At 37.2% G+C, this 17,107-nt stretch overlaps 1 protein-coding gene and 1 pseudogene across 4 annotated transcripts in view; one reads left to right on the top strand and one right to left on the bottom strand.

Annotated features, from left to right (window-relative positions):
• The window catches only part of CPEB3 (cytoplasmic polyadenylation element binding protein 3), a 127,402-nt gene that overhangs the window by 49,791 nt on the left and 60,504 nt on the right, over positions 1-17,107 (top strand). For 2 of the 4 annotated variants that reach the window (XM_087824445.1, XM_087824447.1), the window contains one exon: positions 15,798-15,965. In XM_087824445.1, coding sequence (XP_087680571.1) covers positions 15,798-15,965 — 168 coding nt within the window. Of the gene's footprint in view, positions 1-4,096; positions 4,121-15,797; positions 15,966-17,107 lie in introns of all 4 variants that reach the window. The other 2 variants (XM_087824444.1, XM_087824446.1) reach the window with 2 other exon arrangements.
• LOC107543305 (cytochrome c oxidase subunit 6B1 pseudogene) lies at positions 240-483 on the bottom strand (annotated as a pseudogene).

Below are 17,107 nucleotides of genomic sequence, written 5' to 3'. Positions count from 1 at the left end.
AAAATAATACAATAATAAATAATAATACTGTGTTTTAATAAAGAATAAACTGTGTTTCATTTGCTCACAACTGCAAACCTACTTTAGCCCCACCCTGTATGTATATATTTTTATACTTCCCAACAAGTATTTATTATTAGTTAAGCCATGATTCAGGATCCCAGGGTGGGGTGTACCCAGGTCCCCTTTTGCCTCCCTGGGAGAAGGATGGAGGACAGAGGACATGGGGTGCAGCCAGTTCAGATCTTCCCAGGAAAAGTGCCTTTTGCCCAGCAGGAATCCCAGGCCAACACCCAGGATATGGCGCAGAGGGACTTGTACGCATGCCAGTGCCATCTGCACATGGAGACATCATGCCCTTCAGCAGCCATTGCCTTCTCACAGTGGTGGAAGTCCAGGTAGTTCTGCCAGCAGTTCCTGGAATCCGCTGTCAAAAGGGGCAGTCTGGTAGGTCTTAATTCTGGTCTTGGTGACTTCTGCCATGTTGCTGACTCCTAAAGATGCCCCTGAAGCAGCTTGCAGCTCATTGTGACCCTCAGCAAAGATGCTTCCATCTGACTGTTTATATTTATTTTGATGGATTGAAAATAATTCTTTACTTTTTTTTCAGTTTTGTATTATTCAGGTTTATGATTCAAAGACTACAAAAATTGTATCATTTTGGATTTTCCACGTTAATGTTATAACCTTTTATTCCCAATGAGCCATTCTAAAATATTTGTAATGTTTTAGTTTTTTACTGGTGTATATACATACCAAACAATGCACAGATAATAAATTATGTAGCTTGATGTATTATTACAAATTGAACAGTCATAAAACTAGTACTTAGATCAAGACCAAAACATTACCAATACCTAGAACCCCACTCAGGCTCCCTTCCAGTTAATACCCCTAGCCACGGGTAGCCACTACTCTGACTTCTAAAAATTAAATGTAATTTTTATGAGGTCTAAAATTATTTAATACACAGGAAATGGTGAAAGAATTTTGTCTGTAATGATGATGATGATGATGATGATTGATAATCAAGAATTAAAGGTCATAGAGGAAGTAGATAGGACTTTAAAAGTAGATCACATCACCTGGCTGGCATGGCTCAGTGGTTGAGTGTCGACCTATGATCCAGGAGATTGCGGTTCAATTCCCGGTCAGGGCACATGCCTGGGTTGCAGGCTTGATCCCTGGTGGGGGACGTGCAGGAGGCAGCCAATCAATGACTCTCATCATTGATGTTTCTTCCTCTCTCTCTCCCCCTCTCCCTTTCTCTGAAATCAATAAAGGCATTAAAAAAAAAAAAATCAAAAAAAGTATTTTTAAAAAGTGTATCACATCTTATATATCTGATATAAATCTATACTAGCATAGAATATATCATATAGGTGGAATTAGACACACTACCCCCTTTTTTTCCTATGTGGGATTGTTTTGTGCTGGCTCATTTAAGTTTTTGTGTTCATTATTCTTTCTTGTGTAAAATTCATACTGATCTCATGGGAATGCACTACCTTTGTGCTCCCAAATTTCTTTACTTGGTGTTCATTTCATTACCTCTCCCTTAGGGAAGAGTTTGACTCTAATTAGTCTATTTGCAAGTGGCCCCCATATGAGCAAATTTTAAATCTCCAACAGAGTTGGCCTACATTCTGAAGGCCATCAGGGCATATATTCCTCCCTCCCTGGATTGCATACTCAGCTAACAAGCCATATTTGTTGAATACCAGCTTGCTACAGAGCATTCTGCCAGGTTCATTAGAAGATATTAAAAGGAGAAGATACCGCCCTTGCTCTCTGGGAATTTAATAGTATAGTGTGGTGTTTGAAAGTGGGGAATCTGGAGCGAGGCTGCTCAGATTTATATTCCAAGTTCACCACTTCCTAGCTGTGTGATTTTAGGTGAGATACTTAATTCTATGTCCTGTTTTCCTCTGGTATTTGAGAGAAGAGCCTAAGATTCTTATGTCATGAAGGTGTGGGGTGTGTTGATGTTAATACAGATCAAGCATTTTGAACTGTTGCTGGCGCAGAGTAAGTACCTCATTAAGTTTTAGCTGCTATAGTATTAATCACCATAGAGATCAAACATGAAATACTGAAATGAGAACCAAGGCAGTGCATCATTAAATTCCGCAATGAGTGAAGAAAGCAAATGGAAGCATCCGAGATTTCTGAACCGGCTGCCTGTTCCATATGCTATCTTACCTCCGTGATGTCAGAGTCCCCAGACTGGCGTGAACCAATTTACTGCCCTTGACTAGAATGGAAAAGGAGAAGAATCGATAAAAATCATGAACTATTTAAGGAAGTTTTGATTAAAACTCCCCAGCATGTCTTTTCCAGATCTTCCCTACTCCCCAGTTCAGGATGTTCCTGCCTGCCCCTAGCCTGTCTGGATCTATTAACTTCATGTTTTCTGTTGCTGAATGTTTAGCGGATGATGACTTGAGTGAACAGCATTCTCATTTATCCTTCAGGGTGTTAAGGTCTGATGAGTCATTTGTACCTTAATATTGTAATCATTCTTTTTCACTGAGTACCTGGTTAGAAATCAGATATAATGAAAGAATGGAAATTTGTTGTTTGCGAGAGAAATGAGTAATTTTGAAATACAGAATGCTTTATCATTTCTCTACGTAGAGGTTCTGCAGTGGGGTGTTGGGTAGCACAACACCCTTGAGGATGGGGGAAGGGACAAAGAAATAAGAGTTAGGATGTGAAAACATATTTAATCTCTTTTTGAGTGTTATCTGTTATTGTTAATTCACTCATATTATCATAAATGAAGTAGGCTTTTTGGGAGGCCAAGCTAGGAAACTACCATTTATTATACACTCTATGGTAAGATGAACTCCAGCTTCCAGATTATGAAAAGTTTAAAAGTTAAAAAAAAGTTTGTGGAATGCATTTCCTTTGTAAGTGATATAAAGAGTAATTGCTTTGTAAATTCAGGAGAGACTTTTTTATTTTTTATTGAGCATTATAATGATAGAAGGAGTTAGGGAGAAAATAGAGCTTGAACTGGATAAGTGTGAGTATGTCTGAAGAAAAGTGGAAACTACAGAAGATGGGATGGGCCAACTGGTATTTTAACTTTCTAGCTGAAAAGTGTGAATTCTTTTCCTAGGAGGGAAATAGATTTCTTTAGAACTATCTTATACTGCAAATACAACCCAAATTATCCTTGTTTTTTGGTTTTAAGCTATTATGACATTTTATGCTTTAAAAAAATCGATTAAATAGAGTTTCCATTTATTTTTACAGAACCCATTTGGGAACTTTCCCATTTGAGAAACTTTCCACTTTGAAAATAATTTTAGATAACAGGATCTCCTAGCAATTTATGTATGACACCACAGTCTAGCTTTATTAAACACTGTAACAATGCATTCTGTGGGCCTTGAGTTTTGAAGAGGAAGATAATCTTCAGAGTACTCTGTTCTTCAGCATGACCTGGGATATACCCAGTACCTTAATCCCTTTCTGCTTTTTCAGTTCACTTTCTAGATGACAAATACATTGTTTTTCTCTCATCTGTGATACTGTATGGAAGGTAAATGGGGAGACCAAGAGAAACTTCACTGAAAATTTTATAGAAACATTCTGTAAAGCAAGAGTTAATTTTGTGTAAAATTTCCATAGTTTTCAGAGGACTCCATGAAGTGTGTGTGTGTGTGTGTGTGTATAGAAATTCAGAATGACTACCACATGCTACAGGTTTTAGTTATTTAGAATACATTTTTGTAGGTGATGTCTGATGGTAATAATATATAGTACAAATGAAGATTTATAAATTAGAAAAAAATCTAAAAGAACTCTATATCTGATATAGATAATGGGCCACAATATAAATCTTTTTGAAACGTGTGAACCTATTGTGTCTTTTCAAGTGGCTGCCACATCCAGTTGAATTTCCCTTTAAGGTTGTGATTTAGTTTGTCCTTCATAAAAGTTTTTAAAATATGTCTGCAGTCAAGTTAAACAGTACTTCCAGATCAGTTCTGAGAATACTTAGGAAAGGTTTATGTGAATCTTTTTTATTTCTAAAATCATCATTTTGATACAAATACCCATGGTTTTCTTCTGTGTTTACATGCAGCCAGGAGCTATGGGCGGAGACGAGGTAAACATTTTTTTAATGAGCTCTTTTGCTTGCCAAATTGTGAGTAAATATGAGTGCGTGTATGTTTATATCTGTGTGTGTGTAAAACAGTTAATATATGGTATGATGTCCTAGTTTAATTATTTTAGTGAAATAATTCTCTTCTACTTTCATTACTTTTTTTTTGTGGTGTTAGTTGGTAATTTGTTTTTTAATCCTAATAAAGACATAGCAAAGACTATTTCTACTGGGAAGTTTTTGTTATATGGTTTATCATGAATGATCTTGAGGGAATATGAAAGTGTTTTGTTTGTTTTTTTTGTCCTGTATCCACTGTGTTCTTTTCTTACCACTTAGAAGCAGAAGTTAGTTTTTAGAAGGCAATTCTCAATCTCAGTAGGTTAACTGGTGAATTTTTGTGTGTGTTATATCCAGAGGCAGGTTTACCTTGAAGCTAAATGAAGCTTTAGTTTCAGGGAACCTCACTTTCATGAGTCCCCTCCAAGATCTTTATATTTGTGTCGTTTTTGTTAAGGAGGGATCCCCAGCTTGTATAGGTACTAGACCCTATAGAACTTGCATTTTCTCCTGGTCATACCTAAACAAAGTAGTAATTGCTTTCATTTGTGTGATGCTTTAACTTTTCTAAGGCATTTCCATATCTGTAATTTGTTCACATAATTTCAGGAAGTAGATATGCTTAATGTAGTAGAAATAGCATGAGATTTAGGGTCAAGGACGTAGGTTGTAATCATTGCTTTAACAGTTAACTCTGGTATCCTCATCTGTAAATTATGAGGTAATAAAACCAGTCTTGTCCAACTTCAAGAGTATTAGTGAAGTTATAGTATTAAAAATGGGAAAGGAAAACCTATCCATGTAAACTAAAAGCATTCCAGAAATACAAGTTGCTTTGGTCCTCATTTGTAGAAACTGGGAGAGATGTCCTTAACTTGGGATGAAACAATAAATATGTATTTGAGTTACCATTGAAACCTTCTTTTGTGGTGGAATCATACAGTCAGTTCTGTTTTCACCTCATGGTGAAGAAAAACATTTGTGTTGTTGTTATTTAACCATGGAAATAAATACCATTTAACATTTGTTAACCTAAATTATTTTTAAACTTAAAGTATAGAAAATAATATTACTAGAAATCATTTTGTGCCATATATTTTCTTCAGCTGCTAGAAAAACAATCACTCTCAGGAAGAAATAGGGAATGGACCATTTTACATGGAAAATAAACACCATCTGGAGGGTAGATGGACGGGACTAGCTTGTCCTCTTCTTACACAGTGATCAGTCATCAGATCTCATTAGTATTTTCCTGCTAGTTTCTTAGGCTTTGCCCCTTTCTTTCCATTTGTATTGTTTCATCTTTCTGAAGTACCACTTTGTCCATGTCACCCCCGCCTTTCCATTCAGCATCCCCATCATTTGGCTTCTCCCCGTTTCACCAGTGTTTTCCTCTGCTTCTGCTGCCTTCCATTTTTCCTGTCTTTCCTGTGTGCTCTGATTCTTCAGCTGGAGATAAGTTCTTTGAGGCAGTTGCCTCTTTTGCTTAACAATGTGATAATACATATAGGTAGCACTTAACAAATGCTTAGTGGTGAGGACTGCTTTAAAGTAACACCCCACATCTATGCAGCCCAGAGTTTGACATTATATTTTAAAAATTATTTTATTTTAAAAATTATTTTATTTTGCCCGGCTCAGTAGTTGAGCATCAATCCAGGAGATCATAGTTCGATTCCCAGTCGGACACATGCCTGGGTTCCGGGCTTGATTCCCAGCCGGGGACATGCAGGAAGCAGCCAATCAGTGACTTTCAACATCCATGTTTCTCTCTCTCTCTCCCTCCCTCTCCTTTCCTCCCTTTGAAATCAATAAAGACATATTAAAAAAATAATAATAAAATTTATTTTTACAGATTATAGTATATTAAAAACAAGAATATAAGATCACCTGTAGTTTCTAAAGTCCTGAAAAAATAACTGCTCTTCCTATTTTCATGTTACCTTTTCCATAACTATTTGTAAGTTTCGACTTTACCGTTTTCAGAAGTCACAATCATTTTTGCATCAAATGCTAAGCTAAACACTGCCTAGGTGACTTGATCCTTGCTGTCTGTAAGTCTGCAGTTCAGTAGTTGTAGGTGAAGAAGTAAATAGCAGAGAGGGGCAGAGAGAGAAAGAATGAGTGTGTGTGGTGGGGGAAGAGCGAACTAAAAATCTTAATATTGACTTTCTGCATTGAGGAGAGAACAGGCAGAAAATTTCTGTTCCATACTTTTATTCATTTTATTCTTCCATTCCCAAAGCTGTAAAAAAAGAAAAGTCCATTTCCGTAAATGCAGTGACATAGCCATATGGGATGAGGCAGGTGTACTTCATATCCACTTTCATTCTCTGAAATATACTCATCTGGGCCAACGCTGCATAGTATAAATTTGATGAGCTGGCAGATTTTCTCACGCTCATCTATTTGTGTGACCAGAGATTTTATTAATGTTTGATTTATTTTCTTAAAAAAAAATTTAGACTTTCCCCAAAAGCATAAAAAGTGAGCTTACTGATGTGTTATTTTATTCTATATATGATTAAGATTTGCTACAACTTGCCCTGGCCAGTGTGCTCAGTTGGTTGGAGTATTGTCCCATACACTGAAGGGTTCAGGGTTTGATTCCTGGTTGGGGCACATACCCCTGCTAGGGTGTGTATGGGAGGCAACCAGTCAGTGTTTTTCTCTCTCATCGATGTTTCTCTCCTTTCCTCTCTCTAAAATCAATTTTAAAAATTAATTAATTTTTTTAAAAAGATTTGCTATAACTCATATTCTGTGCATTACATATGCACAGTAGGATAAAAGTAGGTTTACAGTTGTTTGGAAAATAATACAATAAATAGTAATACAAGAATAACTTCTGTGTTTTGCGTACTCACAACTATAAACCTGCTTTTGCCCCACCCTGTATATGTTGGTAGATATTTTAGCAATAGAAAGCAAAGGGAATTACCTGACAGCTTTGAGATCTATCAGCAAGAATTAAGCCAGTAGAATCTTTCACCTCTCTTGAACCTGGAAAAGCTTCGTAGAACAGGTAGAATTTCAGGAACTCTTTGGATAATGGAAGAGGAGGGGAAAGCAAGGCACTCTAGGTATGTGATTCAACTTGAAAGAAAGCTTTGAGGTGAGATTGGCATGACCAGATGCTTGGAAAGTATGTCCCCGAGTGTGTGCAGTGAGGGCCAGCTGGAGAGAAGAAGTTGGCAATGAGATGGTCTGTGCTGCCCTGATGAATGGTTTTTAAAACAGAGGGTAAGACTCCTAGACACAGATATGTCAGGCTTTAGAAGGAGGGTTTCATGAAACAAATAATGAAAACCAGCCCGGCCGGGCGTTGCTCAGCAGTTGAGCGTCGACCTATGATTCAGGCGATCGCGGTTCAATTCCTGGTTAGGGCACATGCCCGGGTTGCGGGCTCGATCCCCAATGACTCTCTCATCATTGATGTTTCTGTCTGTCTCCCTCCTTTCCTCTCTCTGAAATCAATAAAGATATATTTTAAAAAACACACACAAAAAAACAAAGAAAACTTGGGCATCAGCAGAAGGCTTAGATGGGGAAACAAGTATTGGAGGGTAGACTCTGGCAAACCAAGTGCTTCCAGTAGTGTAGTTGAAGCAGCAGTAGTTAGGGTAGGGAAGAAGAATAGATATGAAAGAACAGGATTTGAAAATGACTATTGATTGTATATAAAGTATTTAAATATCCAATTATATTTCCTATTGATACTCATTTTTACTGTAGAGATGCATTTTAGTAGACAAAAGTTATTTCCCTGTGGCATCAACAGAACGCCAGAGAATTGTAGCATTTTCTTTCAGGAGTATTCTGGTTTTCACAAGCTCTGATATGTGCTGTCCTATACAACTGCAGCCCCTATTAGAAACTAGTACAACAGGTAGTATCATGTAAGATCTTTGCCTTACGTTTAGCAGCACACCTGATTAAAATATATGTCATGCTTTTCATTGTACATTAATTTTTATGGACTCTGGGAGACTTCTGTCCATATGTAGACATGTTGGGTGTGTGGCAGTACCCTTGATGTTTAACAGAATTTCTTAGGTAAAGAGTAGCAAGGAAAATGAAAAATATCTTTTTAAACAATGTAAATGAGCAAATACAAATAATGATTGGAGTTACTTTACTATTGGAGTTATTATTGTAAAATGTACTTCTTTATATATTTAACCCTTAAAAATGTATTGATATTAAATGGATGACTTTGTTGACAACAGTGGTTCTGAAAGTTCAGTAAAACAAACTTGTGTATCACGTTGGATTTGGGCCTTTCTGCCAAAGCCTTGCCCAAGGGAGGAGAGATCAGCTATATTAGTGAAACCATGGTACAAACATGCTATCCTGTTAATTCACAGCTGATTATGTGAGTTTTCTTGTCTAAAGGAATGGATGGTTCTAGAGTGAAACATGGATAGCTGACGAAATTTTTGAGTGCTCATGATTATAATCTCTGAAATGTTACTGTTCATTGTAATCAGAAAATTTGAGCATGATTTTTCACCTTTGCAAGAAAGTGCCAAAATAATGAAGGAGGGGTTCTTGGTGGTCCACCTAATTTCATTCATTTTGTGTTTGTGTCAGATGCTGGGCTAGACTTTAGATGTGTTCTGTCTCCCTACTGAGTATTCACTCTAATAGGAGAGAGACACACACAATAAATAAGTGAAACAAACATTTTTATACTCAAAAGTTGTGATAAGTAGTAGGCAGGAAAAATGGGAGGTTCCCTCTAACATAAGATGGTTTTCTCTGAAGAGATGTTATTTAAACTGAAACCAAAAAGGTGGAAAGACAGCTATCTTTAAACTTTTTATTATGGACATTTTCAAACATACACAAAAATAGAATAGTTTAATGAACTGTATATCCATCACTTAGCTTCAATGATTATCAACATTTTGGCCAACTTTATTTCATATATTTCTTCCATTTTCCCCTTAGAATATTTTAAAGAAACTTCCAGACATTATAAGAGAGCTACTTTAAGAAGCTTGAGACAAAGTAGTACTAATAAATGCCACAACATTGATAAACCTTGAAGACATTATACTAAGTGAAAGAAGGCAATTACAAAAGATCACATATAATTCCACTTTTATGAAATGTCCAGAATAGCAAATCTATTAAGACAGAAAGTAGATTAGTGGTTGCCTAGGGCTGAGAGGGTTTGAGGAAAACGGGGATTGACTGCTATTGGGTTAAATGGATGAATTGTATGATGTGTGAATTAATTCCAATAAAGCTGTTATTTTTTTTAAAAAAATATATCTTTATTGATTTCAGAGAGAGGAAAGGAGAGGCAGAGAGAGAGAAACATCAATCATGAGAGAGTCGTCATTGATCCGCTGCCTCCTGCACGCCCCTGACTGGGGATCGAGCCCGCAACCAGGACATGTGCCCTGACCAGGAATCGAACCCCAATTGCCTGGATCCTAGGTCCATGCTCAACAGCTGAGCCACACCCGGCCGGGCAAAGCTGTTATTTTTAAAAAGGGGTTGGGGCTTGACGAAAGAAAGGGCTTTGTGTGTTTGAGGAAGTTAATAGAGCCCAGAATGGCTGAGCTTGGAAGGGGAGAGGGGAGACTGTCTTAAGATGAGATTGGAGGAAGGAAGGAAATCTGATCATGCTAGGCTTTAGCTCCTGGTAAGGATTTTGAACTTGGTCCAAGTACAAGAGGAAATCTATGAATATTTTAAAGCAGGGTCAAGTGATTGGATTTATGTTTTTAAAAGAGCACTCTGCCTACTGTTTGGAGTGGTGTGAGAGAAGTGGGATGTCTAGTTCAGAATGATAGTAGCAGTCCAGGCAAGAGATGACGATGCTTAGGACAGGGTAATGGCAATGGAATTGGAAAGAAGTGAATAAATGGAAGATAGATTATGGAGGGCAGAATCTACCCTCTTTGATGGCATTAGATTCAAGAATTGAATGTGGAAAGTAAATCAGAAGGAAGACTCAAAACGATGTTCAGGTTCTAGCTTCAGCAGTTGGGTGAATTGTGAGGCTACATATTGAAATGGGAGTGAGAGAGAATAGGTTTAAGGTAGATGTCAAGAGTTCATTTATAAACAGATTCAGTTTGTGATTCCTAAGAGATACCCACATAGCAATACGAAGAAAGATGTATTTTTATCTATTTGTATATTAGGATTTATGTAAGACTTTTGTGTAATAAAAGGAATTTTGCTGTCCCCAGAGATTTGAAAAATCTCATCTAGTTCAAATCTCTCAATATTTAAGTGAGACTCAGGTAAGTGGTTTGTCTTGGCCAATGTCACAGATTAAAGCATAGGCTGGAACCTGACTCTTGATTTACGGGCAGTTTTGTTTTTTTTAAAGGGTCATGCCTCATAATCCATTTTTTAAAAATCCCCTCAGTGACTATTTCCTGAGCTACTTGTAAAACTAAGATGAAAAGGGTCAGGCTTGAAATGGACATACTGGTCCAGAAGTGCCCTGGCGCTATTGGATTGACAAAGAGGCTTTGGTGGGAGCTCAGAAGTGAGGTTGGAGCTGCTGTGACAGTCCAACATGGCCAGTGGGTTTTGCTTTCATCAGAAGCTGCAGGAAAGGAAGCCTCCTAGGGTAGAGTTATCTTGGACAAGCCTTCTATGCTTAAGTAGTGCTGTGCAGGTTTCTTATTTGGCATTTTTCTTACAAGGATCCTTTAAGTTTAAGTCATCTGTACATGCAGAGAGTATTTTTCTAATTACTAGACCAAAAATTATATTCTAGTTATTAATTGAAAATAGGTGTCAGAAAACCAGACCATTTGGTAGAAAAGAAAGCCAAATGACCAAGTTGTGGCAGTTGAGAAACTTCTCTCTTGCTTCTTTTGAAATCTTGAATATGGAAGTACTGAGATTTTAAAGCAGATTTGTATACTAGATACATAAGGATATACTTTTTGGTAAGTAACATGGCTTAAAACATTTTGGTCTTGGGGAATGTTTTCATTAAAGAAAAGAAGTATACTAGAAGGATACAAGTGAATGAACATTTGTCTTGTGGGTATGAACTTATGTCAACCAAGTGAATGCGCAAATATCAGCCTTGCAAGGCACCACTGGACAGATCAGAACACCACTGCTTTAACTTATTATGGAAACGGATGCAGTAGAAATACAATGTCAGTGGCTGATTACTTGCCTACTAGCTCAAGTGTCACCTCTTCATGATAGCAACCCACTGAATTCATTTACAGAACAGTCTTTCAGGAGCTTGTAAGTAGAGTATAGGGAAATAGACAGTTTTCAGGCTATAGAAACAACAGATGGACCATTCTCTTCCATAGAGGAGTAACCCCACCAGTGTGATAAAATCCTTTTATCTCCTGTTGGCCTGTGCTGGGTAAACACTACAAGTTCTTACTCCTCACTTCTTTCAAATGCCTCCTACAGACTAACCTTTTATTCCATCAGCTCTTCAGGCAGTCCCGTTACAGTGAAATTGACTCGATTATAGATTTTACATTCCATTCCTGAGGATACACTTTCTTTAACTTGATTGAACTTGGATATTTCCCAAGGCTCTATCTGTCTATATACTTCACACAATATCTCTTTCAGTGGCTGCCTGCTATAGGCAATCTCCATTTCCATGGTTCTTAAACACGAGCACAGGAATCGCTGGGGAGATTTGTTAAAAGTGCAGATTTTTAAGTTTGACCTCCTCAGATTCAGATTAAATAGACCTGGGGATTGGGCTCTGAGATATATATATATTTATAAATTTATCTTTATTGTTGAAAGTATTACAGATGTCCTCTTTTTCTCCCCATTGACCCCCTTCTACCCCACCCCAGGCCTTCACCGCACTATTGTCTCTGTCCATGGGTCATGCATCCATGCATATAAATTCTTTGGTTAATCTCTTGCCACCTACCTACCCACCCACCCCTGCCTTACCGACAGTTAGGGAAACATCATGTATGTGTGAATTCTTAGCATTTTCATTACTAAAGTCTATTGTACTCTAAATACTAAATAAAACAGAGATTTGGTTTTAAAACCTTGGAAAGTTTAAGTATCCATAACCAATTTTTAAAACAGTCCAAATTTTTACAAGTAACTCTTGCTTTTATTTTCTTTGTCAGAATACTTTGGGGAAGCTGTGGTTACGTTAGCCATGCAGAAAGCAAGTTCTCTTTGTTCTAGGATGTCTTGAACATCCACTTCTTCACTGCTCTGGTTTAAGACTTCCTCATCTCTCATCTGGACAGTCACAGATTTCTTCAAACTCTCACCCCATCCCTCTTCTCCCTGGGCGTAAATTGCTGGTGGAGGCAATGGTAGCTATTATAGGATTTGGGGTAGAGGAAATAACATGGTCACAAGCATCTTAGAGAATTCATTGTGACAGAATGAGAGATGGCTTAGATGGGAGTATAAGAGTCTCCAGGGAGTGAGTATAGTTTAAAAAAAGAAAAAGAAAAAGCTAGTATTAGAAAGAAATATTAAATTTGGAAAATGGGGTAATTTCCTATTTCTTTTGTATTATAGAATATAATGCTTAAACAAATAGAAGCAATAGAAAAGATCTCAATTTTCTGGGGCATGGTCCCATCTCTGGCCATCGTCACAGCGTGTATTGTGTCCCAGCATATACCTGCAGCAATTGTCACATGCTCTTTTCCTTTCCTGGATGCTGCCTCACTTTTAACATTTATTTAGTGCTGTTTATGTTCCCTTGTTAGAACATGACGATACAGTGATGAACAAAGTTAAATGGGTCCCTTTCCTAACAGAGCTTACAGTGTAACGGGAATGGGGAACGAAATACCAAATAAGAACCCATAGAGCAGTTTAATGGTCATTGAGGAAAGGGTTAAGAAAAGTGCTGTGAGTGGATGGAAAAGGGGACCTAACCTACTATAGAAGGTGAGGGTTGTTCCACCTGCGGAAATGACTTTTCAGCTGAGACCTGAAGAATTGGTAGGAGTTAAATGGAAAATTAGGGGGTTGGAAAGAGGCTGTTTGTTTTGGTTAGGGGGAAGACCTTGTCCTTAGAGCCAGAGGCAAGAAGAAATAATCAAGAAATTCAAAGGAGGTTAGTGAACCAGAGGGATGTGTTTGTACTTTATCCAGAGAGCAATGGGAAGTTATTGAGGGGTTTTATAGGTAGGGGTGAGGAGTGTGGCCACATGTTCAGATTAATATTTGAACATGGCGACTTTGTTTGTGGAGAAAGTATTGTAGGGTACAGGATAGAAATCAGGCTAAACAAGCTATTGTATAGACTCATTAGACTGGTAGTTCTGGGGAGAGATGATGGTGATCTGGACCAGGCTATTAGGATCAAACATGGAGAGAACTGACTGGTTTGAAGGATTATTTTATAGCTTGAATAGGTAGGTCATGGTGAGAGATTGATTAGAACTGGAGTATGAAAGAAATGGAGATGTCAAGGATGACTCTTAGATTTAGTGGACTGAAGTGGGTATGGATAATAGTCATTTTTATTGAGAGGAGCAGGTTTCGAGGGAAAAATCAAAACTGCATTGAAAGTTCTTTCTCTGTGGATTCCTGTTCTTTACCTTAGGTCCTTCCTCAGGACTCTGCTCAAAACTGCTCTCCTGTAAAATCACTCTAAAGGTCTCTTTGCCCTCATCTCGCATAGGGCAGTAAGTTGTGTTTTTGTGTCATTTGGTAAAAAGTCTTCCCTTAGTACTTATCCCTCTATTTTATAATTCTGTACTTGCCTTTCTCTCTGGCCAGAGTTGATTTCTTTGCCAGGGACTTCCAAATAATGATCTTACTTGTTTGGTGTTCGTGGAATGTGGATAAATATTTCTTCAAGTGTTTTCCACTGAGTTATGTATGTTAAAGTCTCCTTTATCTTAAATCCAGGTGATGCTGGATTAATTTATTTTACTGTGGAACTTTTCCCAGCCTTTTTTATTCTAATGTGGATTGTTAATCTATGGGAAGGGCATAAGCTGGGCAATGTTTTCCAGTATTATTAGCCACCACCACCCACCCCACCCGCCACCAGCTTTTGTTTTCCGAGCATCTCATGTTACTTTTGTCGAGGGTCAGAGATGGGGATAGGAACATTCTTTGGGAAATGCTGACTGGGGTGTGTTCCTATCACAAGTAGGCACACAATTCACTAAGTGTGGATTATGTGAAAAGCAAAGCTGACAGCCGTGGGAGAACATCTCTTGATGTCTTTGGGGAATTCATTTTCCCTATAGTTGCTGCAGATCTATTTTTCCCCCCAGTAATCAAAACAAACATCAAGGGATGAGAATTTACTGTCTATTGTTTGTTCCTGTCAGGCTAGAAAAGCTAGGTGACGTGAGGTGACCAATTTTGTTCTGTTTCTTTGCAGCTAAGCTGGAAGAGCTGAACAAAAATTTCTTTGGTCCTTTTATTTATTAACTCACAACATCAAAACAGTGCCTTTCTTATACCACCTGGGTTCATAAAATAAACAGAGTTATATTAGTAACTATTTTTTTGTAAAAGAAATAAATGGTCAGTATTTTTCTAAGGCTATTTATATTCTGTTTCAGAGAGTTTACTGTAGTGACGCAGAACCTAGGTTTCAGGGAAATAAAGACAGGATAGACTTAAATGGGAGGACACTGTTTTGTTTTGTTTTGTTTTGTTTTGTTTTTTTGAAGAGTTTATGAATTTATTTTAGAGGGGAATTTTTCTTTTTTTTTCAAAAGTTAGAGTGCTCAAGACAGTTTGTTTCTAGAGTGGAACTTAGTGGAAAGTTTTACCAGGAACTCAGTGACTCAAACAGGAAATATATTTGTTTTTAAACTTAGATTTTATTTAGTAATGCCAGATGGCATTATTGTGTGACATTTATTAACAGACTGTAACTGCTAGTATCTTTCTTACAGTCGTGTGGAGTGGATAGGCACCTTTACTCTGTACACTTTATTTGGCTATAGAGTTAACAATGAGAATAATTTTTTGAGTGATATAAAATATGGCCTACATCAGTAGGGTAAAAAAATGTCATAACCACATCTACATCTCTTCTTCCATGTCTTAGCTTATATGTTTTCATTTACCTGTCCCATCTTTAATTGTAGCAGATGTTTATTTTCAAACTGGAATAGCTTGGAATGGGAGGGAAAACTTAATCATATTTAGTCCCGCTCTCAAAGAAGTTATCAGCCTCTGTCATCAGTTTAATATTCCCTTGGCTATCAGGGTCCATCTTTAGAACTGAACCTTTGAGATCACCATAAACAGCAAATAAAAATCTGTGAACAAAAATTACTTTTTCATTTATTTTAAGAAATGTCTGGGGAAAGGATAAATAACTTGCTGAATACCCTTAGCAGCAGTAATAGGAACTGGATGAGTAAGATGTGGTGATCTTTTAGCAGCGAAAACAGCTGCAACATGTGATGCTTCTTCCTTAGTATCAATCCAGTTGTGTCTGTGCTTTACATACCTTTACACAAAACTTATGGTAATAACTTGTCTAGACCTGGTAATTTGCCGTCGCTTATCCTATTAAAAAAGTCATAGCTCAGAGTTTATCTTCTTATGTGCTTTACTCTGTCTGCCCTTTGGCTCCTAAAAACACGTTTGTTGTCCAGGAAAATAATTTTAACTGTGCGAACTCCCACATTTGTTGCAGGTCGGTCTTCTCTCTTTCCCTTTGAAGATGCCTTCCTTGATGACAGTCATGGTGATCAGTCCTTGTCATCTGGCTTAAGTTCTCCCACTCGCTGTCAAAATGGGGAGCGAGTAGAACGCTACTCTAGAAAGGTGTTTGTTGGAGGCCTTCCTCCTGACATCGACGAAGGTACTGTGCGCTCATTAACAACTTTATAAAGGCCAGGTTTGCTCTTTGTGTGATCTGACCCTGCCTCTCCTCTCCAAGGCAGCTTTAGGATATTCATATCTTAGTGAGCAGAGAAGAGAATATTTGATAGATGGAGCAGTAATAGATTATGTACTTCAGGTCTACTGTTTATATGTGTTTATACATAGCAGTCTTCCAATACTGTCCCATTTCCTAGTTAACAAATTTTGGGATAAATTTTAAAGTAATAACGAGAGCTAACTTTTATGAAACTTACTATAAGCTCATTATTGTGCTTGGTGCTTCACATCACAGTATCTCATTTAATCCCCATAGCTATCCTATGAGGCATATCGTACCAACTCCATTTTATAGATGAGGAAGCTGCGGATCAGAGAGAAACATTTGTCAATAAATATTTATCAAATGGATAAATGAAACAAAATTGTGACAGAGTTAATTTAAGGGGAAAAAACCACAATTCTAGTTCTAGGCCTTGGATCTACTATAAGATATTATTTTAAAAAACTGTTTTGCCAGCATTATTCTCTGACATTTCTCTAATTTATCATAATTTTCTTTTTTGTGTGTGATGAGAGAAGAATAGTCTCTAAAATAGTTTTATTTTAGACTTGCTGCTTTAAAGTTGTACACAAACGGAAACTCATTTTCCCCCAATCTGTTCTCATACTAATGTTAATTTCATCAATCGATTGGATTTTTCTTTAAGACAAAGTTTTTTGATCATGACTGAGAGAGTGGCAACTTAAACCTGAGTAGGAGCTAAGTTATAACCTTCTTCTTTGACTCAAAAATCAGAAGGAAAAGATAAATTTATTGAGTTATAACTTTCGAAACATTTTCTTTATAGGATATGTAGTAGGTATGTATGAAAGAAACCATTGGCTTTAACTTTTCCTACCACTAAATAGAATTACCTACTTATTTTCCCTACTCCTCAGCAAAACAATTGTAATTACTTCTAAAATAATCTTACAGATTAATACACTTAGATTAATAATAATAATAATCTAAGGTTAATGATCTTAGAGATTATGTTATACAAGTGAAAGCATATTTTAAATATTCTGTGTACTTTTGCCTTTTTAAAAAACAGAGAACATTTGTATTTTTAAAATCTC

The sequence above is a fragment of the Miniopterus natalensis genome, chromosome 14 (assembly GCF_054644295.1).
Source record: "Miniopterus natalensis isolate mMinNat1 chromosome 14, mMinNat1.hap1, whole genome shotgun sequence".
Classification (NCBI taxonomy): Eukaryota; Metazoa; Chordata; class Mammalia; order Chiroptera; family Miniopteridae; genus Miniopterus; species Miniopterus natalensis.
Note: the sequence above shows the minus strand (reverse complement) of the source record. Positions and strands in the feature narration are given on the sequence as shown.